We start from the raw sequence: 22,400 nt of genomic DNA, 5'->3' as shown, positions 1-22,400 counted from the left end.
TGCTATCACACTGTAGTCTGATTTTTTTCCTGATGTATTTTGGCCATCTTTTTGTATCAGTAAGTATTCTTTGGCAGTACAGTTCTAGTGACTCTACATTATGCCTTCATAACTTACTAAATGAGTCCTTTCTTACTGGGCACAGATGCTATTTTCAGTTTTTTCACAGTCACCAGCAGTGTTGCTGATTTACCTGGGCCAAGTGAGACTTTTAAACGTAAATTGATCATTCTTCTTCAGAGAGGTTGTTCCCATTTATACTCTTTCTTTCAGCCCTGTCTGAGGGGCTCTTTTTCCACACGTTCACTATCACTGTGTATTTATCGTTTTCTAATGATTTGTATTACTTGCTGAATGAGCGTGCGTTTGATTGATAACCGGGAGCACGTGTCCCAGTATTCTTCTCGACTTTTAAAGTATGTTAAACAAAAAGTTTTAACATTTCACATAACCTTTAAAGCTCTCAGGCTAATCTGTGATTCAGGGTGTACAAACTGAGGTTTTTGCTGTGCTTAATCCTTATTAAAGCACTAATCACTAGGGCCCCAAAACTGCTATAAGGAGAGTACTTAGAAAATATAAGGGATCAATAGTTGGTACTTAGGAAGTAAACGAAATGACTTTTTGTTTGTTTGTTTTAAACCCACCTTGGGACTGAACCCACCTTGGGGCTGAGAGATAGAAAGACTGAAACCGAGTTAAGTTGTGAGTTTCTCAGCATTTCGTAGCTTATGTATTGAAACAGTGAAGTTTCATTTAAAAGCTACAGAGATACATATCAAATTTTTTTAATACCTTGAATTTTCACTGGGGGAAGATACAGAGATGTGCATGAGAGGTCCTGCTTTTAAGAAACTCATAATTTGATGTGAGAAGCACGTGAAGAAACAAAGACCGTGTGCTAGATCCCTACTTCTGACCCCGGGAGACGAGCCTGAGCAACCTGGAGTGATCAGGGGGCACTTCCAGGAGGAGGTGACCATGACTTTCCTTTTGGTTTGACGCTGCAGTAGCATATAGGGACTTAATTTTGTGATTAGAATATTGATAGTGTTCCGTGAAGAGAATGGTACTCATGTTGTGAACTTGCCTTGCTTCAGTATCCAATTATCAGTAAATACTTTTAAACGAGCTTAAAATTAGTTAGTGGTTCTCAGATTTTTTGATTTCAGGATCCCCTAAACTTTTTCAAAAGAAAGCAAAAATGAGGACACCAACTTAAGCTTGCCAAAGTTTTTTTTTTTCTTTTCCCCTAAGAAGGACACTAATAAAACAACAAAATCAACAAAATGTAACAACATGCCTCTATCAACAATCAACACTACTTTATAAAAGAAAGGGTATTTTAACATGGAACACCAGCTTCGAAAGACAGCTGTTTCATTGTATTGTACGAACTTTTCTCAGAGTAACTTTACGTTTACGTAGAACTTGCAAAAATGCACAGAGGGTTTACTTACCTTCCTGTAACTTTAACAGTTTACCTAACCATAATATAATTATCAAAACTAGGAAACTGGCATTAGTTTATAATATTAACTATACTACCTTAATCACATTTTACAAATTTTCCATCACCGTCTTCTTTTTAGTGCAGGGTCTGGTCCACGATCCTATCTTATCTTTGTGTGTCTTCCTGGAGTTCCTCATTCCTTCCCTGTCCTTCTTGCTCTTGAGACTTTGGTGCATCTGATTTTTTTTTTTTTTTAAATGATTAGATTGAGTTAAAGCAGATTTTGGCAAGAGCATCCTGGAAATGATGTGGTGTCCTTCTTAGGGAAACAGGTCAGGCAGTACATGATGTTGGTGTGTCTTTCACTGGTGATGTTCACAGTGAAGTCACCTTGATCATTTGGTGAAGGTGATGTCTGCTCAGTTTCTCCAGCATCATTTGATACTAATTTTTTCTTTGTACTACATAAATATTTGGGGGGAGAATCTTTGAGATTATGCTGGCACTCTCTTTCTCCTTAAACATTCACACACTGACTTTCAACATCCATGAGTAGATCTCGTCTATAGCAGTTATCACAGTGGTGTTTGCCTGATGGTGATTTTGTATTTCTTGCATTGGTTTCCGCATGGATTAACTGGAGTTCTTCTGAAGGAAGAGCGATCCCGTTTCCCCCATTTGTTGATAGATTCAGTTATTTATATTCGTATAGATTCACAGGTATATATTTTATTCTGCCGTTTATAGTCCAGTAATATCATCATTTATTTTGTTGCTCAAATTGTTGCAGCTTTGTCTGGACCATCTCCTCCAGGAGCCTCTTCTAGTTGGCTTCTGTGATGAACTGTCATTTTCATGGAGTGAATTTCCCCTTCTCACTGTCTTTCTCCTTGCTTCCCACCTTTGATTTCATGTCACCATAGGCTACTGAGAACGGAGGCCTGCTCTTCGGGACATACTGGCCTAGTGAACGGAAGGGGACTCATGGGAGCATGCCCAGTGTTGACTCTTGTCTTGTCCCCCCTGCCCTTTAGAAACAAGAAGAGACGACATGAGGAAGTGGTGATGGGGATGTGAATTAGGATAGAGGAAGAATAAACTGTCGTGGTATTGCAGGGAAGGCAGGTATTTCCTTTAGGACTGGAAAGGGCTTTGGAGGGAGGAGGTTTCCAGGGAGCAGCCCGAGCTTAAAAACAATAGACACAGTTCACCGAGAACTTCCTCTGTGTCAGGCAGGTGCCGGGCCCTCCAGGCTACATGGTCTTATCTAACCTTCCCACCGTGAAGGAGATAGTAACCTTATGGTTCCACAGAGGGAAAGTGTGAGGTTCCAGGGTTCCAAGGAGGTGGCTGAGTCAGGACTGCATCTTGTTCCCTGGACCCCAGGGACTGTCACTGTGCACTTCTCACCAGGGCTTCCTTCTCACGTCTCCTGCAGTGAGTTTGGGGGGTGGGGTGGGGGGAGAAGAGCTCCTGCTGATGTCAGGGCAACCCCCATCTACCTGCCCCCCAACAGTCTTTTCTATCCATTATCAGGAAAGAAGAACCACCTTTTCATGTAGTCATCACTGGGATTGTGTGTGTGTATGAGAGAGAGAGAGAGAGAGAGAGACACAGAGATTCTTCACCCTTCTATTTAATCTGTGCATTTGAATATATTTACGTGTCCCTGTCATATCTTTTTAAAATTTTGCTTCTAGAGTGTGTTAGTGTGGGGAGTGGTGATTTCATGAGAAACCTGCAACCCAGAAGAGAAAATATTCCTCTTTCTACTGAATCTGCTTGGCCACCAGCATGCATTTTCTTCTGCCCGCCCTCCTGTATCCACCAACCCTCAGCCCTATCAGACAAAGGATTGGACTCTGGGAGAGATGTTGGCCACCCGAGGAGCTCCAAACCCTCTAGCTCACAGCTGAGAGGAGGGAAGCTCCCAGGGGGGCTGGGACTGGCCCAGGGTCACAGAGGGAGTTAAGGGTGGAGGCCGACCTAGAAGCAGGGGAGTGGACTCCAGGCCGCTGCTCTGCAAGATGGCCTTGGAGACCCCTCAGGCATGCCTGTCACTGCTGCCAACATTTGACTGGCCAAGTGAATAAAAGGAATTCTTCAGGTGGTCTCTTAATAATAAATGCTTACATTTTCTCTTGGCCCCAGGCCAGATGCCACCCGCCCCCTCCACCCCCAATCTTGTTTTCAAGGTTGAACATTCCTGTGAGTTAGTGACCTTGCCCTTCTTGGCCTGTGGATGTCGCTCTCCATCCATAAGCCTCCTTTTCAGGGACCATGTTTGCAGCTAATTTTATTTTGGGTTTGGAGATACTGATTACAATTTAGCTTCTGGTATATTTTCTTACCTGTCACAGCCATTAAATTTATTTTAATAGTTACTCTACCCTCCTGATAGCCAGTAAAGGGGGAATTGGATATTGTCTATCAATTGGCTGGTCTGTGAGCTAGGGCTGTATCTAATTACAAGGCATTGTATCGGTGCTGATTTATTAACCATTTACTGTGCTTGGGAGAAGGTAGCATTTTTAGAAGCACTGTTCAGCCTGGATGTAGCTTTCCAGGGTGCCCGGAATATCACTGATCTTACAGTTATTACTTTGTGTCATATATAATCTTGTTTTTTCCCTGCAACAAATAAATCTTTGGGACTCCCTGGGAAAAAAAAAAAAAAAGAAAGAAAAAAAAATTGTGGTTACAGTATAATAAAAATAAACCGTTTGTCGTGACGGCAGCTGACATTTATCAGCCTGTTTGTGGGTGCTCTTTCTCTCTCTCTCTAATACAGAACATAATTTGTCACTTTGTAAATACATTCCAGTCTAAAGCCCTGCCAGCATCTGTTAGTGTTTGAAGGATTAATGTGCTGCCCTGTGTATGTCTGCGCTCGCAGGGAACAGTGCAGCATGTGATTACGGATCTCAGGAGAACAGGAGAATGGGGTATTTTCTCTACTTTTTCCTACGCATGTGGTCTCTCTGGCCTTTTCCAGATTTCTCTCATCTTTTTCCTTTTCTGCGTAGGTACTTGGAATTTCATCATTTGCAAGGGTTCTGTTAGTCCCCGATATCCTCTCTCCCTTTCACGGAAAGGGTCATAGTAATTGTAGTTTACAGGCACTGTGGGTGAACAGGGGCAGATAATTCAGGGTCATTTAGACTGGGATTCAGATCCTCCTTTCATCTGACTTATGACCTCAAGCTATTTAATTTCCATTTACTCACTTGCAAAATGAAGATGGGAAAACCTACCTCTTAAAGGCATTGAGGATAAAGAAGGCGATCTCAGATGGGTGCAAAGTAGCCAGCAGAGCACGAGGCCCAGAGTAACTGGTGGGGCTGCCCCACCTTCCATCACTGTGGGTGCCATGGCTCTTCTTCACTCAGTCCACGATGCTCAAAGTGTCCACTGGAGGACCCCAGTGCCACGAGCCAGCTGGAGGTTATGATTCTGTTCTGGCTTTCGTCTTTTCTTGTGAGTTAGTGGGGTTTGTATTTGCTTGGAAGTACGTATATCCCTGTATTTCAGGTGGTTGGTGGGTTCTTGTCCCAGAAAACATTCTGCCAGTAAGAAACTCTGGTTCTCAACAAGGCTTGGTTTTGACTCCTGTCAAGGTTGAGGGATTTAAACCCCTCACCATTGGCAAAATGATTCAGATACCTTCTGGAAGGACCATCCTTGCTCTCCCCAGCAGAAGGCATGAATTTAGCCCGAATCATGATAATGTGACCTGTAATTCTTGCTAATTTAGGGAATGGCTATAGTCTCTCACTTGCCTTTAATCTACTGCGGTCATCTGGAGTGGGAAAATCCCAGGACATGGAAGAAATGGCCTCATTAGTAACTCTCTTATGAGCAGTCTCTTTATTTCATGTTTTCATTGCTTTGTTTTTTTGTGTGTACTTCTGCCTGTCCCACCCAAATGGTTCCCCCCGACCCAAACTCTGCCTCTACACCTGCAACTCTCCTCTCTGCAGCAAAGAAGAAAGTGTATAGTTCTCTTTTCAGTAAGAGAAGTGGTGTTTTCTTGTTGTTTTGTTTTTCTTTTTCTGCACTGTAAATGCATATGAGCAAGACAGAGATATCCTGTTCACATACCCAGTGAAGAAGATGTGGCTTCTGACTTGACGCTTGTTGTTAGAATTCTGGAGAGAATCTTTAGCAGATCTGGGAACATAACTTTGAGCCCAATGAAAAAATATCCTTCGCACTGTAAATGCCCAAGGATTGGTGTACTTGGAAAATGTCTAGAGACCTCTATTTCAATTTTTTGACAAGTTTTTATAAACTTCTAGAACGGCCAAAGTATTTTTCAGAAAGGTCCTGTGTTCAAGCAGCCATGTGGAATTGCAGGAACCATTTAGTGCAGATACTTACAAAGTGTCATACTCCCGAAATTCACATTATTTAATAGGAAATTATTGTCAAGGAACAATGTTGACAGATAACCACTCAGTCCGTTGTACACACTGCTTGGGACTTGTTATGCCGTGTGCTGGGTGTGTCTTCATGGGGCAGCCTGTGTGATCAGACCACACACACTTTAAGGCATAGTATGATGTTCTTTTTTCTCCTACATTCAGTGGAATCTGCAACTAATACTACACACGAGACTGTTAGACTTAAGGAAACACAGCCATCTTTCCTGACTCTTGTCTTAAACAGGTTTCCTCAAACTATACCCTGCTAGGAGGAAATCCAGCCCAACATCTGTTTTTGTAAAGTAAGTTTTATTGGAAACAGCCCCGCCCATTCCTTTCCATTATCTGTGGCGGCATTTGCTTTCATGCTGCAAAAGTTAAGCAGTTTGCATGGCTCACAAAACCTAAAATACTTACTATCTGGTCCATTACAGAAAAAGTTTGCTGACTTTCTAAAGGACTCATGGCCATTTGGAAAGAAAAGTCTGTTTCACTAACTTAGAATGAGCAAGTGGTTAGATTAGTATCTTATTTCCACACATATGGAAACATTTCAAATTACACATGACTTAGGTATCAAACTTGGCTCCTCCAGGGCCTGGGGATGGGGTGAGGGGAGAGGCGGAAGTCAGCTGGGTTTTTTTGTTTTGTTTTGTTTTAAATCATAAAGTTACAATTTTAATGGTCAACATGAAAGAAGTATAAAGGCTTTGGGTTCATGGAAAGAACAGCATTCTTGGGAGTGAAGTACCTTTGGACCACACCATAATCTCCTGGATTTAGGGGTAATTTCAGGGTTGGAAAGAAAGTTCTGGCACAAAAACAATAATACTGTCTTGTAAGATGAAATGGCTTTTCAGAATGGAGGAAAAACTGAAATCCCAGTTCTGCCAGGTACTAATTATATGATTTTCGAGCAGATTTTTTTTGACGCTTTCTCAGCGTTTGTTTTATTTATAAAGTACAGGTAATTAGGTCTACTTTGTAAGGGCTCAGCAGGGTTAAATGTGGCAAAGTCCATAATCCTCCCTTCCCTGAATAGTATCTGCCAGAGGGTAAGACCTCAGAAGTGTTTAATTAATAGTGAGTGGTTGCCTCTTGGACTGGATTTTGTAAATGTATACAGGGGCAGGAAGTCTGAAGGTCCTAGATATGTGATGAGAGGTGACACTTAGATTAACTAGAAAATGTGACCCTCAGCCATAACACCCCCAAATCCTTCTGGTGGTTGCTCTGCAGAACTGGTATCCCCAAAAGGAGTGCAGCCTCATCACATCTGCGTTCCTTGTGGAACAAAGGACCAAATGGATCTGGTCCCTTCTTTACAGAGATGAAAGCTCTGGCCACCCAGTCCCACTGTAAGCAGCAGAAGCTCTGCCTGTATCGTCGAGCTGGAGGAAGCAGGCATGATGCTGTTTATAAATATTGAAGAGGCAGGGAGAACGGGCACTAAGGCCGAGCTGCTTTCACATGCATGCCGTTCCAAAGTGGCTTCTAATGGACATTTATAAGGTGGTGTCCCCAGCGGGCCGCCCCCCCCCCCCCCCCCCATGCTGTCTGTGCTGCTCTTCTGAAAACACACAGTCTGTAACTTAGCTGGCTTTTAACAGAATTACCCAGTGTGACTCATTCGTCCCTTTTGGCTACAAGAGAGTGGACCACAGAGCAAGTCAGATAGGAACGTGGCCACGCACTGATGCCCACACCAGCATGCTTCGGGGAATGAGTGGACAGAAGCATCCGTTTCGCTGGTCACTCTGCCACTCCTCACAGACCCCTCTTTCCTCAGCTCCTATTCGGACTTTGTTTCCAGAAGCAATCCTGATTAAGCTGTCAGAAAAGCCCTGGAAATCTAAAAGCTTGCCTGACTTTCTTTCCCTGAACCTTTCTCAATCTCAGCCAGTCTGTCTGTCTCTGTCTGTCCGTGTCTCTCTTCCTCTCTACTCAATAACGACTACTACTGTGCTATCTGGAGTAAAGAGCTTGGGTGGGAAAGTTGTATCATTAATGTGATATATGCCGTTGCCCTGAATTCTTTGAAATTATGTCTCAAAGACATCTTCAGGCTTATTTTCTGCTGTTCGGGCTTCAGAATTAGTTGGATTTTCAACTCTGTAATGTCCCAAATTTCGCTTCTGCTTGGGAGCTGTATCATTCTTCTTCCCTGGTAAAAGCAGCAGGGAGCAGTCAGCCGCACTGACGTCCTGGCTCCTCTCCCGAGCTTCAGGCTTGGTTGGTACTGGATCTGCCTTTCAAGTTATGAGAACAGTTTTATCAAGTGATTTCCAGTGTATGACACAGATCCACGTTGGGTGCCCCTGACCGACAGAGGGCTGTGGCCCACTCAGTGAATAAGGTATCGAAGCTCCTTTCATCTAGTGGCCTTAGTGCCCCTGAGAAAATCGTCTTAATCTACATCCATCACATGGAAGGAGAGAGAATGCAGGGAACTCCGTTCCTGTGAGGAGTAGCCCAGGAGCTACACACTCTTCCACTCACAAGCCATTGGTAGAAGCTTAGAGGCCCGCCCCACCGCAGTGCAGGCTGGGAAATGTAGTTCCTGGCTGGCTGGCTGGCGTCTTCTCAGCACAACCCCACACAGTGGACCCGGGAGAACTGGTTTGGGAGGTGCTTGCTCTCTCTATCCACACTGTTTTACACAACATAGAGGTGTTGCTTAAATTCTAGTTGGTTTCTGCCTTTAACGTGTGCATTTAAGTCCATTTATATTTCTTGTTATTATGTATGTACCTGTACTAATTTCTGAATTTTTTTTTTTTGTTTCTCCTCTCTACCGAGTGTCCAAGTGTTTTCCTTTGTTACTGATTTTAATTCTTCTTTGGATATTATTTTTACATTGATCCAGTTTCTTTTTATCTAGTGTACCCCATGCGCATATACATATATATATACATACATATATATATATGTATGTATATATATAGTTTTGTTTTTTTTCCCCTGCTGCTGCTGCTGGTTTGGAAGCTAAACTAACCTTCTTTTTCCTTCTTCCTTCTCCTCCCTCCTTCCTCTCTCTCTCTCTCATCCTCTCCCTCCGCTTTCCTCCCTCCCTCCCTCTCTTCCTTCCTTCCTTTGGATATTTTCCTTTCCTCTGGAAATTTTCACATACGTACCTAAATTTTCTCTTACTTCGTAGAAAGCTGTTTCCTTTGACGGTCATTTTAACCAGCAGAACCAGGCCATACGTGATTTAATGGCTCTATGAAATCTTCTCCCCCTTAAAGAAACACCTCTTCTTTGTTACTGTTTCAATTCTGGCTCCAATTACTTTTTAAGAGTAATTTATTTGGTTTCGCAGGTAATGTAAAAGATGCACCTCATTTGGGGATCACTTGACTGTGGCTTCTTTGTGTGTATTGTGTTGAGCTCTCAGCTTTTCTGCCTTTCTGGGTGTTTAGGTCGGAACTTATTAGAGGCTGCTTAGGTGGACGTCACTTTAAGCAGGAAACCTCATTTCTCTCGGAAGCACATACTCTTTTAATCTTTTCTAGTTTATCTGTTGCATATGCTGCTTTGCTCCTGCAGAACCTCTGAAAGATTTCTGTCTTTGGATTCATCCATAAATTAAGAATAACTGTCGTGGTCACTCCCCAAGTGTGATGATACTATTACATGTTTACTGTGTGCTCTGCATACCAGGCTCACATCTGTCACCACGCAGTGCAGCCAGCTTCTAACAGGCAGGCCCTCAGCCAGCCAGCCTGATGCACCAGGAGAAGAGCCTGGTTTTCTGAATGGCTTATGGGAAATCACTGTTGCCAATATCACTAGTTTGTTTTTATTTCTACTTACAAATTTGTCCCAAGTTTGGTGGCGTGTTATACATTCATTCATTCATTTTGTAAATTACAGCCTGTCTTAAAAACCTACTCTCTGCCACTCACTGTGTACCAGGAATCAGAGACAGAGATATAAAACTGTGCATTTTAATTTACTTTAAATGTCAATGTGAATTATTGGTTGCTTTGGTTTTCTTTCATACTCTCCTGCAGTGTTCTTGGGAATAGAAATTGCTATAACCTTTTTGGAGGACACCCAGCAAAAATCTATCAAAATTTAAAATGTAGGTATCTCTTGACCTAGCAATTCTACTTCCAGGAACTTATCCTTTAGAAAAGAAATCATTTATTGTGAAACATAGGTATTGCATCATTGCTTTTAGTAACAAAACCCTGGAAACTACGTAAAATAATATTAATTACAACAACAGCAACGGTTAACACTTAGAGCGTATCTGTGTAAGGTGCGTCCCACGGATATTGTCTCACTGAATTTTCGCAGTAATCCCCAGGAGGAGATTCTTCTGTTTTCTGTTTTTACAGATAAAGAAGGTCAGGTATTGGCAGCTGAAGTAAAAAGTTCACGAAGGCAGTGAAGGATGTGGTGGGCTGAGACACCCAGAGGGGATCACGTTTTAGTAAACAGCTCTGCAAGGAGCTAAACCTACTGGTTGGGAAGAATGTGGGTCGCGCTCTATTTAGATGTGTTAACTGGGGAAAACCAGATTATAAAATAACCCATGAACTATGATATAGTGTTTGTAGAAATACATTGTGGCCCAGTGTTTTTGTGTATGTAGAAACTGTATTCTGGAAGGATTTGCATCAGACTGTCACTCTGTTTATCTTGGGGCAGTGGGATTCCGGAGATATTTTCACTTGATACATTATCCACTTCTGTATTATTTGTACTTTCATCCGTGAGCCAGTTTTATTTGTATAAATAAGGATAAATTTAAATCGCTGAAGCCCACTTAGGGTAAATCACCGTTCCTCTCAGCAAACTCACACGTGCAACCTCGGCACCGTTGCCATCTGAGGGCCACTGTAGGATGTTCGGCAGCGTCCCTGGCCTCCACCTACTAGAGACCAGCACCCCGCTCCTCCAGCGAGTTGTGACCACCACACATGTCTCCAGGCCTTGCCGGATGGCCCCTGGTTCCCTGGGGGTGGTACATCCCTGGTTGAGAACCCCCGAGGCAGACGCGGGCCTGTTGTGTATGTTTCTCTCCATCCTAGTGAAGATCATCTCTCTCCATCTGAGCATCTTTTAGACTTCATGGGTCCTTCATGTGGAATTCAGAAGCCTTTCAGCCAGAGCAGACAAATCTTGTTTCTCTTTCTAGTCAATTTAACTAACCACCATTGACCTGTCACCAGATAATCAACAGGCCCCACATCTCTGTGTTTTAAACTATATGCTGTTGTGAATCTTGGTGGGGGGGGGAGGGGGCACTGATTTTTCTTTTATCAGCAACTTCCCCAAAGAAGGGGCTTCCAGTGCTTAACAAGTTTCATTAAGAACCCACCTATTAAATAGTCAAAATATATAGACTGTTCCTGTTAAGGATATAATTATACAGTAAATTAGCTGATGTCCAGTCTGTTGCCTTTAAAGCGCATTGTTGATGTTTCTAGTACTTACGTAAGATATAGGGCCTGTTTATTAAGAGTCTTCAACTGTGTATAAAACTAGAACAGTCAAAAGTAATGGTGTCTGCTGAAGGATTCTTTATCATATGAATTTACCTTTAGTCATCTATTATTTATTTCAGCTATTTTATATGCCATTATAATAAATATTATGACAGAGAAAGCTTTTACGCTTCAACTTATTGTACTACTCTTTGCTTGCCTGCAATCCTTCAGGAAAATGTAACCATGCTTTACCTATAGTTAACGTAAATCATCACTTACATTAGAATGAAAAATTCACTGTGAAAAAAGGCTCTTCCTTCAATAGCAAGGCATAAATGCCTGGTGATGTTGACTGCCGAACTCCCGTGCCATTTGCTGTCCTTCCTTAAACTGTTTTTAAGCTGCAAAGTTAATACACCGCGTAGAAGGAGATTGGAAGGTTTTCCAGTATTTTCACTCTCTTGTTAGTTTCTGGCAAGATAAGCATCTTTTTTTCCAGAGTGCAAAATATTGCCAGTTACCGTCTGAGCATTTTTAATAGTTTTGTTTTACACGCGCACAACTCACACCCCATTTTAAATGAGCTGTTATCCAGTGCGATTTCTCCTGAATCACCTCCCAGTTACCTGTAGATATTGATACAAGTGTTTTATAAGTTGAGTCCCAGCAACCCAAGGCGGACATTTTGACCAGTATGTAATGAAGAAAGCATTTTCATGATATTCTTATTAGGGATGTTTATGTATTTAGTGGGGAGGACAGAGTTGAGGGGCACTAGTGGAGGCTCAGGAGCGAAGGTTGCTGACCGATGGTTGACCTGAAGGTCAGGAATGACAAAATCAGCCCCTCCCCTTCAAAGCTCAAAGAAAAATCCAGGGGTTCCCTAGGGATCGTTTTTGGTTTGGTTCCCTGTTTCGAAATTGGACTCTCCTCTGAGAGCGTTGTCCTTGTTCAAGGCACAGTGGTATACAGATTGACACAGGTGTGTAGAGCCGTAAAAGAGACTCCAAACCCTGCTTTCTTCTTGGGTAGAAATGCTCTTTCAGAAAGAACATTTGTCAGTACCTCCCTTTAATCTTTAGGCGTGTGCAAGATTGGGCAGACTCCCCATCAGACTCCCTCACGCGGCTCAGGGTTGTCCTCCTAAGAGGTGCAAGAGCTAAAAAGAGATGCGAATCTCTATCTACTCCTGTGTTTCCCAGCAAAAATGCCGCCACCCGTGGCCACCGTTAACATCACTCAAGTAACACAGGAGAAGTTAGCTTTGTGAAGTCCTGCGTAGCATATGGGTGAATTATGAAACCAGTGTAGTTAGGTCTGTACTATAGTTCAGTGAATAATGTCCTGTCAGTACCATGCTCGGCACCAGTGTCTCCTGCTGTTGTGAATGTGACAACTCCTAGTTAAGGTTTCAGAACATAAAATCAGGACCGAGCGTATGTAAAGTGGAAGGGTGAGAGGCATCGGCATAATACAGTTAAGGCCCGCTGCATTAGAATTTGCAGGATGCCATTAGCAATAAGCTCTGAGTGTAGATTATTGACTTGGTTACATTTTCTCTTTCAGCTGTAGGCTTCTCTTGTAAACTCTAAGTGTATAAAATAAATATGATGTAAAAAGAGACACAAACAAGAATATATAGAGGATGTTAATTTCTTGATAGCTTCTTGGTGTCATCTGTTGAAGAATATGAGGACAGGGCTAGAGCACAGAGTGGTACCCCGTCGGAGACACGCGTGTCGAAACCAGCTGCGTTTCAGTTGGAAACCTGGATCTGTGTCTTACTAAGCTGTGCAACTTGAAGCCATACGAGCCCCTGTTTTCTAGTCTGTGAAATGAGGGAGGATAGATACTTCAAAAAGTTTTTTTTCCTATGACTCTTTAGTGAAAAATAAATGCAAGAATGTCATATATGCTCTTTATTTTTTTGGTTTTCATTACCAATAAATATATGTACATGAGAGCATTTTTCTGGGAAACCCTGAAACGAACCCATCTGTACATGTCAGAGAGGCTGGGCACACACCCATCAAATCTGCACAGATTGGCACTTTCAAGTGAGCATACGCAGCAGTGGATTCGCGGCAAATGATCAGTCTTGCCCCTCTGGTTCCCTAGGGTGAGCCCCCTCTGCTGAAAGAGAATCTCCTCTGGGTGTGTTGGAGGCTGGGCTTCCTGCTCCCATACATCCATCTGAGTGTCTCCATCCTTCCATCTCCAGCAGTCGTACCATGTGCTCTTCTTTTTGATGAACTCAGAGGTGGTGCCTGTATCACAACAGGAGGAAGAGCTGATCTCACCTGCCACTAGACTAGGACTGAGTGGAGAGAGTGCAGCAGGGATGCTTTTCTCAGGATGAGCGGAGGAAGCAAGGCTCCTGGACTAGGTGAGAGTATTTTGAAGTGTACCCACCTGAGTTCACTGTGAGGTCCCATCACACACAATAGCTTGGTTCCTAGACCAACTACTTTGGGTTCATTACGGGTAGAAATCGGATAGGAGAAAACTCAGTGATATACTCCAGCTAATTCATAGGCAGCTTACAGTTAATAATGATTTTTAAGGAATAATGTTTTTAAATAATATGCTTGGCCACTTGAAATTGTTGAGGTACAGCTCTCCAAAGACCTCTTAGCAATAGATGTTACCTTTTTTGTTCTTCCCTTCATGGTAAGCGGATTATGAGTGTGAGGTACTTCCTCTTACGTGTTGCAGTGATGGGGAATAAAAGAAAAGAAGTAAAGGAGATGGGATCTTTGGAAGATGTGTTTACCTTTAGAGGCAGAGTGAGTGAATGAATTCGCTCTTGTGAGTATTGTCTTATTGTGGACCAGGAGCAGGACAGCATGCTGCCTCTGTATGGGGCGATTGCAGAGCTGGTGGTCTCCCCTGGGATTGGCCTTGCTGTGAGGGACCCTGAGGGGCCCGAGGACAGGTGGGCCGTGTGGGTATCGTGGAATACGCACTACTGATCAGAATCGTGGCTCAGTGTGAATCGTGGCTCTGCCGGTTATCATCTGGGTGAAGTCGTGCTGTCACCTTCTGAACTTCATTTTCTCCATCTGTGAAATGGGCGGGTGATAATAACTGCCCCCAGAGGGTTGCTGTGGAGAGGGTTCTGTGGGGAGTGGCTCATATGGCCAGGGTTCAGCGATTGCTGCCATTGGCCAGTTGGGCCCCGCTCACGTCTCTCAGTGAAGAAGGAAGCATTTCAGAGCAGATGGTGGTGGTGTTGATGAGGATGACTGTGCGAAAGACAACGAGAAAAACAGTCACCGTAATACTGTTCATCGGTCACAGTTGTGGAATACTCATCAGGTGTCAGGCACCATTCCAAGGGTTTTACGTATATCACCTCATTTCCTGATAAGGCAGGTGCTCTTATTATTTCCATTTTACAGAAGAGAAAACTGATTGCACACGAGGAAGTACCTTACCCAGTTGGTAAGTGCTAGAAGTGGGATTCAGACCCACGCGGTCCGTCTTGAGTCCATGGCCTTCACCATAGCCTTAGCACCTTTCAGGTTCAGAACCCTTCCTGAGTTTGGAACCTGGGGTACTCTGGCCTCAGGGGGATTCAGTGAGCCTCCTTCCTCCTCCTCTGGGGTCGTGTGCCATCCATCCTTCATCACAGCGTTGCTCTTCATACTTTGAGCTACTGAAGGCAAATTTGTGAAATAAAGAAGGGAGACTACAATTGCTAATATGCTTTATGACCGAAAAACAAACACTGGGCAACACGTTTTAGCAGTGGACTTACAAATACTATTAATTCTTTTTTTTAAATTTATCAATTCTTATTTATGTGCCCTGTATCTTATCTGCATCATACCTGATCTTTACCCTAACCATGCAGGGCAAATGCACATTTCAGCATGGGTGTCAGGCCCAGAGCAGTTGCGCAGCTCCCCCAAAGTCACGCTGCCGGTGCTGTGGTCACGCTGGGCTGTGGCTCCGGGGCAGCCGGACTCTGCCGTCCCCTGTGGATGACAACATCTTCCCACTTCTCTGTCTAAATACCTCACAATCCCCATATGGTTCCTTTGGCTTCAGGCAGTATCGCATCTGAGTCATACTTGGCTGGTTTAGAGTCATAAAGTGGTGTGAGAGATCACTCTTGCATAACAACAACAAGATCCGCTTTGATTCTGCATTTGCAGACTCCTGAATCACTAAGAGAGGTTTTTGGAACTTAGTAAAGAAGAAACCAGGAAGACTTGGCCTGTTGAGACTGCTGGTCAACTGTGCCAGCGCGGAGAGTCCCCTGACTTCCAGGGAAATGGAAGAGGAATGTGTGGGTGGCTTCATCACTGTGGCTTCCTGGCTGAGCCTGGGGTGTTGGGAGCAGGTGGGCTTCTCAGCTACTTAGCCGTTGCCTGATGCTTCATGTGTGGGATGCCACCTGTGCCGTTCTCTTTTAAAATGATGGGTACCAGCATCTGTATACATAATTTAAAATAAATTTACATTCCTCTTTTGCCTGAGATGATAAACTCGTGTACCGGTGTGATTAAAGAAAAGGGTGAGGATTTGGGGAAGGGGTGGGAGAGGCATTTTTTTAAATTTTTTTTATTTCACAGTCTATTTTATTGTTTTTTTTGGAGAAGCATTTATAGCATTTTGCGATCCAGAGTTATAGTCAGAAGTTGTTTCTCTTAAGCAAAGCTAAGTGGATGGATGGTTGGCTGGCTGCATAGATGGGTAGATGGATAGATGGAGAGGAAGAGAAGAGGGGAGGGACATATGGAAAGCTAAAAAGCTAACAGTTATTATGGGGGTGGTGGGATTGTTGATGCCTTTCTTTTTGTCCATATGCATCTGTCTTTTCTAAATTTTTCTACCACTAATGAAGGTATGAAGCAGGAAGTGGCCTGAAATGAGCCGGGAGAGGTAAACAGGGCAAAATCATGGACTGTGTTAGTCGTTACTGTTACTCGTTGTGTATATGTTTGCATTTCTCTTATTTCTGGGCATAGGGAGAGTTGAGGCTTTTTGAAGCTAAGCACAACTGCAAGACTTGCTCTGCCAATAAAATGTGAGCAGTAGTGACATCTGTCACCACTGGGTGGAAGCCTGTGAGATTCCATGTGCAACTTGCCACATTTTCTTCCCCACACTGTAGAGGCTGGTGAGGTTAGAGAGGGTGGAGGCTCCATCTGATGGGCCCCCGGCCCGCCACGATGAACATGGCCCCACCAACCTGGGGTGGACATGAAGTGTGAGCAAGTAGTCATCCTTGGTTGTCTAAGACATTGAGGTTTGGGGGCTGTTCTTTACTGAAGCTCATCTCGACTGATACAGAGGCACTGTGTGAGCCACATGGGTGAATTTAGACCATATCTTGTTGGCCATTGCAAGCTATAAAAGCCTTTTAAGCTGGGACTTTGTGTGGCCAGTCCAGAGAGCAGACTCAGGCCAAACAAGGCCTGAACTTTTCATGCCCTGGGGGGTATGCGCTGATTAACACCTTAATAAAAAAAGTCAGTGGTTGTTTAGTGGTGGTGGAATAGTTCTGTATTTTGAATGTGGTGATAGTTCTATGAATCTATGCATGTGATAAAATGTCGTAGAATTATACACACAGATATTCCAAATAAAGGAAATTGAGTGCATCCCGGAGCTGGTGAAATCCAAGTCATGTCTGCAGTCTATTTGGGGGATGCTGGGAGAGGGCTATGTGGGCACTCTCAGTACTAATATTTTTGCCACTTCTTGTGAGTCTATAATTCACTCCAAATTAAAGTTAACAACAAAAATGAGGTATACCAAGAAAGTGAATTGTGGTCAGTCCCAAGTTCATAGACTCAGCAGGAAGGCTCACATTGGCCGATGGGGCCTCTTGCTTTCACTTAGCGGTTAGCAGTTTATCCCTCAAAAATGCTTCCTGTTTGCAGTCCGTCAGCCCCTGCCTTCTCATGTAGAGCATGTCCCATGATAAACATTTCTATCACGTTGTTGGGTTTGTTAGACAATCAGGATAGCAAACCCTCCAACACACACACATCACTGCATACACGTGCCCTCGTTCATAAAGCTGTGTCTCTCCTCCGCCAGACTTCACGGAATTGCACACAGTTTCTCTTCATCTCTCAGGGTCAGTAGCAGAAAGAGGAAACCTGATACCGAGGGCAGGAAAATTACCTGAGTAATTGCGTGCGGACTTGAGTCACAGTCCCCAGGAGCCTAGTAACCCACAGCCTGTGGGTTAGTCTGTTGAACTACTCAATGGCTTGCGACCCCTGGTTCCCCCTGGATGTGTATGTTCTGATTTTGTTCTTATTGGTAGTGGCAGCTCTGTGCTTTATCTTGAATTGAAGGGCGAGGACCAAAAGACAGCTTACCGCGTGTGAGTTGCACATTTAGAAGAACGTAGCGGCCCACGTGGCCATGCTGTCATTTTCATTGGAATTATTGCTTTGGGGTCACCACCTGGGAATGTTCTCCCAGTTTTATGGGGGAAGAATGTACATGCACTTTTCTCATATGTAGCCTGCATATCCTTTGGGGTTTCCATCGGGGGTTCGGCTGAGAGGAGCAATGTCTTTACCACCCCTTCCTTAATAGAATAAATAGCTGAGTTTCCTCTTGCGATCCATTCCAAATTCTGTAAGGTTCTGTGTTGGCGGTGAGTGTCTTGCTTTGTGCCAGGGGAGGCTGGGGCCACAGGAGGCAGGATGAGGGTGAAAGACCACTTTATTTGCTAACTATGAATGTCAGATCGGCTAGCTGAGCATTTAGGAAGCATAAGAATCTATGGGGAAGTTAGCTATTGACAGACTTCCCACTCCGAAGAGATTTTAGCCACGATAGATATCGGTCACAGACAGAAAGGGGGTGCGATTTTACTCCCCACCTGGGGTCCCAGGACACCCTGCACAGGGTACAGTATCACTCAAGCGCATCCCCTTCTCCTGGGGGCAGTTTCCCTCCTTATAGGATGAGGGGCGTGGCCATACCTTACCTCAGACCCTCCAGCTCCAGTATTTTCCTAACAAAACCCATGTGTTGGCACTTTCCCCCTTTCCTGGATCAGGATAAATGTTTCTTCTCCTTCTTCCAAAATCTGCAGGTTTTGAACATCTGCTGTTGTGAGTGGAGGAATTTAAATCTGCTTTGGCTAACTTGCCTTTGCCACTGATAAGCTGTTGGGGTTTGGGGAAGTCATTGAACCGCTCCCTATGCCCTTTTTCTAAAACTGGGCTCTGTCACTAGGCAGGACCTGGATCCTCCAGGATCCAACAGTGATCTGGTCAGACGTGATCTGCAGGGGGCACCCTCGCTTGCCTTGAACATGGTTTCGTCCACCCTGCTGCACTGTAGCCCACCTGAACCACCGTTTTTATACACAGCGACCTCAGGGGAAGAATTTGTCACCACGGACATCTTACCTCCTGCTTGAACTGATGAAATACCTTCTCTTTCCCAGGCAGGATGTTAGACGCTTTACATGTAAGCTCACAACTCTGTGAGTAGATCATTAGTATTCACCTTTTACAAATGAGGAAACTGAGGCTCAGAAATGTTAGGTGGCCCAAGGTCAGTGTGTTTTCCAGCTGCCGCTGCCTGATGTTTATTGTTCCAGGCCTGGGCCTTGGCTCGGGGCCCAGGACCTAGGCGGCCAAGGTGAACTGCCGCAGACACACTAAGCATCGCAGCACAGTTTGCATCCATTCGGGTGGAGGATGTCCCCAGCAGTGCCGTTTGCATCTCCCTTCAGAGCATTTGCGTATCGTGTTATTCTCCTTAGTCTTTCTTTAGCATCCACGTCTAGACAAGAATTCCCAAGTTAACCATTTGTTTTATGGGAATCTGTTTACCTGAACAGGCAGGTGGCCTGGCAATCTGTCCTTCGTAGGAGGGATGTCTAAGAAGTGATAGCATTTCAGCTTACACCCCAAAGTCCAGCCAGACTTAAAAACTGGGAGAGCCGTGTAAACACAAGGAAAACCCTGATCTCTCCAGAATCGTGCCGAGAGGCCCTGCAGTGGAACGGGGTGGCTTCCAGTGCTGACTGCTGCAGTCCTTCTGGTGTCTCTCCGGGAGGGAACTTGGGCTTCCGTGTCACCCCGACGTGAGGACGTGCCGTCCACACTTCTCAGCTCTGCCATCTCTTTAAGATGCCACGTTGTAAAAAAGGCAAAACACAGCCCCTCCTTCAGTTGTCCTGAGGATGAAGTGAGATGATGCCTGTCAATGCCCACCCACCATTAGCTCAGCGTAGACATTAATAATAGCATCATCACTACCATCCACACATGCCCCACCCGTCGGTAGCGGTCACAGGGTTCCTAAACCAGGGGCCTCTGAACCCAGAGCTTCCTGCATTTCTAAACCAGGGGGAATGTTGAGCAGTCAGGCTCCATTGATACAAATGAGTTTTGCCTGCTTTTGTACTTTCTGTACATGAACTGTCTTTCGTTTTTGATGCAGGCGTGGTGGAATCATTTCAGAACCCGGATGGCAGCTTTTGAGATTCACATGTTTTCTCTGGAGTTCCAGCAGGAGCCAGGCTTTGTCCTGGTGTTGCCCTGTCATTATAGGTTTTTTTAGGAGGCAGAGCGAGAGGAGCTACATGGGCCCGAGGACCCTTAGGACCCCATTTCGTGCGCCGAGTCAAACAACACAACCCCCCAGCCTGGAGTTTCAGCAGAGTCCCAGCCTCCCATCCTCCCTAAACTTGGCAGTAAAAAGCCCCGTTCTTCCATTCATTCCGATGATTTATATTCTCTCTGGGCGTCTAATATTAAACAGGGGAATTCCAACATGTTCCATAACACATTTACCGTAACTTGATACCATGAACTAAACTTGCTGTTATTTATCATTTCTTTTTATTTTCTCTCATTCCAGCATAAAGCCAAGGTAGAAGCAATGACCCTGGACCTCGCTCTGCTCCGTAGCGTGCAGAATTTTGCTCAAGCGTTCAAGGCCAAGAATGTGTGAGTGTTCCAGTGGAGGGTTATAGATCATAATATCTTGCTATTGTAATGTCTTTATCAGGTGAACACCGCGGGGAGGACGGAAGGCTATTGTGTTGTCTTGGCGTCCAAACAGGAGGCTCATTTATATTGGCCCGGTTAAGGTGTACCGTATTTTCTTGACTCTGAGTCACCCTCATTATGAGATGTGTCATCAATCTCATCCCAGCCTCCCAGATAAAAAAGGAAAAGACACCACTAAGCACCAGTAAACGTGGCTCACCAAAGCCAGCCGAGGATAAGCCGCTTCCTGGTTACAGCCATTTTTGTGGTACCTCCCAGCATCGCAGAAACGTGAATTTTAATTGCGTTCAGGAACAAGTAAGGTCAGCTCTCCAGTCCCGCAAGGGGGCCGGACATCAGAGCACGAGAAAAAGGTTCTGCTGTTTCGCAAACCTGCGATGGTTTTATGCTGTGCGTGAAAGTGATTCGGAAAGCATGGACTTACATCGTGAGAAACGTCCTCCTTCCCCCACTCCCCACTCCTTCTTTCTCAGACTTCCTAATGCCTGAAGGAGGAAGCCTCCGCTAGGGACTGGCAGATATTTTCTTGCCATCACATGCCAACATCTTTCTAACAGAGCAGCCCTCAGAGCCAGAGCTGTGGAAAGCAGTGGTGGTTAGCTTCATTTTCGTTACAATATTTTGTTTCCAAGTGTTTATTTTTACAGTTCCCTCATATTTGTTAGGGCAAGCAAGGCTGGTTTCTCGTTTAGCACAGCAGTTTAAATTTCTTTAACAAATAACCTCATTTAATTTTTCTTTTTCAGTGAGTTGGTTTAAACACAGGGATTAAGTTAATGATAGTACAGGTGGTGCCAAGGATAAAATAGTTCCAAAAGCGGCACCAGAGAAACTGGATTTAGAGAATTTCTGCTGGTAAATGACAAGCTGTCTGGGGGTTCGCCTCTGTCGGGATCATTGGTTTTTATAGTTCTCCACGCAGGTGATGTCTCTAAGGGGAGGCGTCTGAAACTGGATGTCGATCTGACCCCTCAGGGCTGTCCGTTAGCCCGTCCTTCTTATTTCTCCCTTAGTTTTTCACTCTGTTCTTTTGGACCGTTGAGAAGTCTGTTCTCGATAGCGCTTTCTGGAGCAAGCCTGTGGCCTGAGTCCTTGAGGTTGAAATGCGCTGTCAGGGTCTGCAGTGGGAGTTGCACCATCCCCTTAGGTGCTGGCTCTGCGCTCCTACGAACAGTTGGGTACCGTCCCCAGGCAGCCAGAAGACCTAGGCGAGCCCTGCTGTGCACTCTGGGTGGCATTTGGTAGCCGCGAGCCCTCGCCAGAGCTCTCAGAGAACCTCAGGTCAGGGTAGAGCAGTAGCTCTTAAGACATTTGCTCTTTTAGGCCTTCCTGATTCACTTATCCACGTGTTCACTCACTTAACACGCATTTAACACGTGCCCCCAAAGCCCCAGGGAAAAGAGTGGCTGCCGGTGGAAGCCCAGTCAACCTCACCCGAGCCATTGTCTCAGCAGCCAGCCAGCAGGCAGTGTTTTACTGCTGGTGACTGACTCCTCAGCCTAGTCTTTCTCTGGTTATCTGGGAGAGAAGAATAATACTAACCGTAGCAGCAGGAGCAGCTCCTTTACCAAGTGCTTATTGTGAGTTGCACACCCAGAGCCCTCTGCATGCTTTTTCTGATTTAATTCTCGAAACAACCCTCGGGGTGCGTGCTGTTATTATGTCTGTGATGCACACGATGCAGATGAGACCAGAGAGGGTGAGTTTTCTGAAGGCAGGTGGCCGGGAACTCATGGTCGGGCACCGCCTGCCCCCCGCTTAACCAGCACGCCGCACTGTCTGTTGTTTTCAATGTCCCGCACGCCGAAATCAGAGAAAGTGAGTGACTTTCACAGGGTCACTTGGCAGGTTGGTGGCAGATGTAGGATTTCCATCCGTTGTGACTTTCCGCTTTCTCCCTGACACCATGCTGCTCTAGTGGGAGCTGAGATGCACTGCCTCGTCACGCTTCCTCCAATCCTGGTGTCAGACCACGTTGGAAGGGAACCATTTAGCTGAGGAGAGCCAACTGTTACATAATAGGACTATCTTCCAAGTCTTAACGGGACCATTAGTTTTTAACCATTAAGTAGTTCAGAAATCA

The 22,400-nt window shown here is 44.8% G+C and overlaps 1 protein-coding gene across 3 annotated transcripts in view; it reads left to right on the top strand.

Annotated features, from left to right (window-relative positions):
* Positions 1-22,400, top strand: part of WWOX (WW domain containing oxidoreductase) — a 964,125-nt gene that overhangs the window by 233,048 nt on the left and 708,677 nt on the right. For all 3 annotated transcript variants that reach the window (XM_057713311.1, XM_057713313.1, XM_057713312.1), the window contains exon 6: positions 20,166-20,254. In XM_057713311.1, the coding sequence (XP_057569294.1) occupies positions 20,166-20,254 (89 nt within the window). The remainder of the gene's footprint in view (positions 1-20,165; positions 20,255-22,400) is intronic.

The sequence above is a fragment of the Hippopotamus amphibius genome, chromosome 16 (genome assembly GCF_030028045.1).
Source record: "Hippopotamus amphibius kiboko isolate mHipAmp2 chromosome 16, mHipAmp2.hap2, whole genome shotgun sequence".
NCBI lineage: Eukaryota > Metazoa > Chordata > Mammalia > Artiodactyla > Hippopotamidae > Hippopotamus > Hippopotamus amphibius.
Note: the sequence above shows the minus strand (reverse complement) of the source record. Positions and strands in the feature narration are given on the sequence as shown.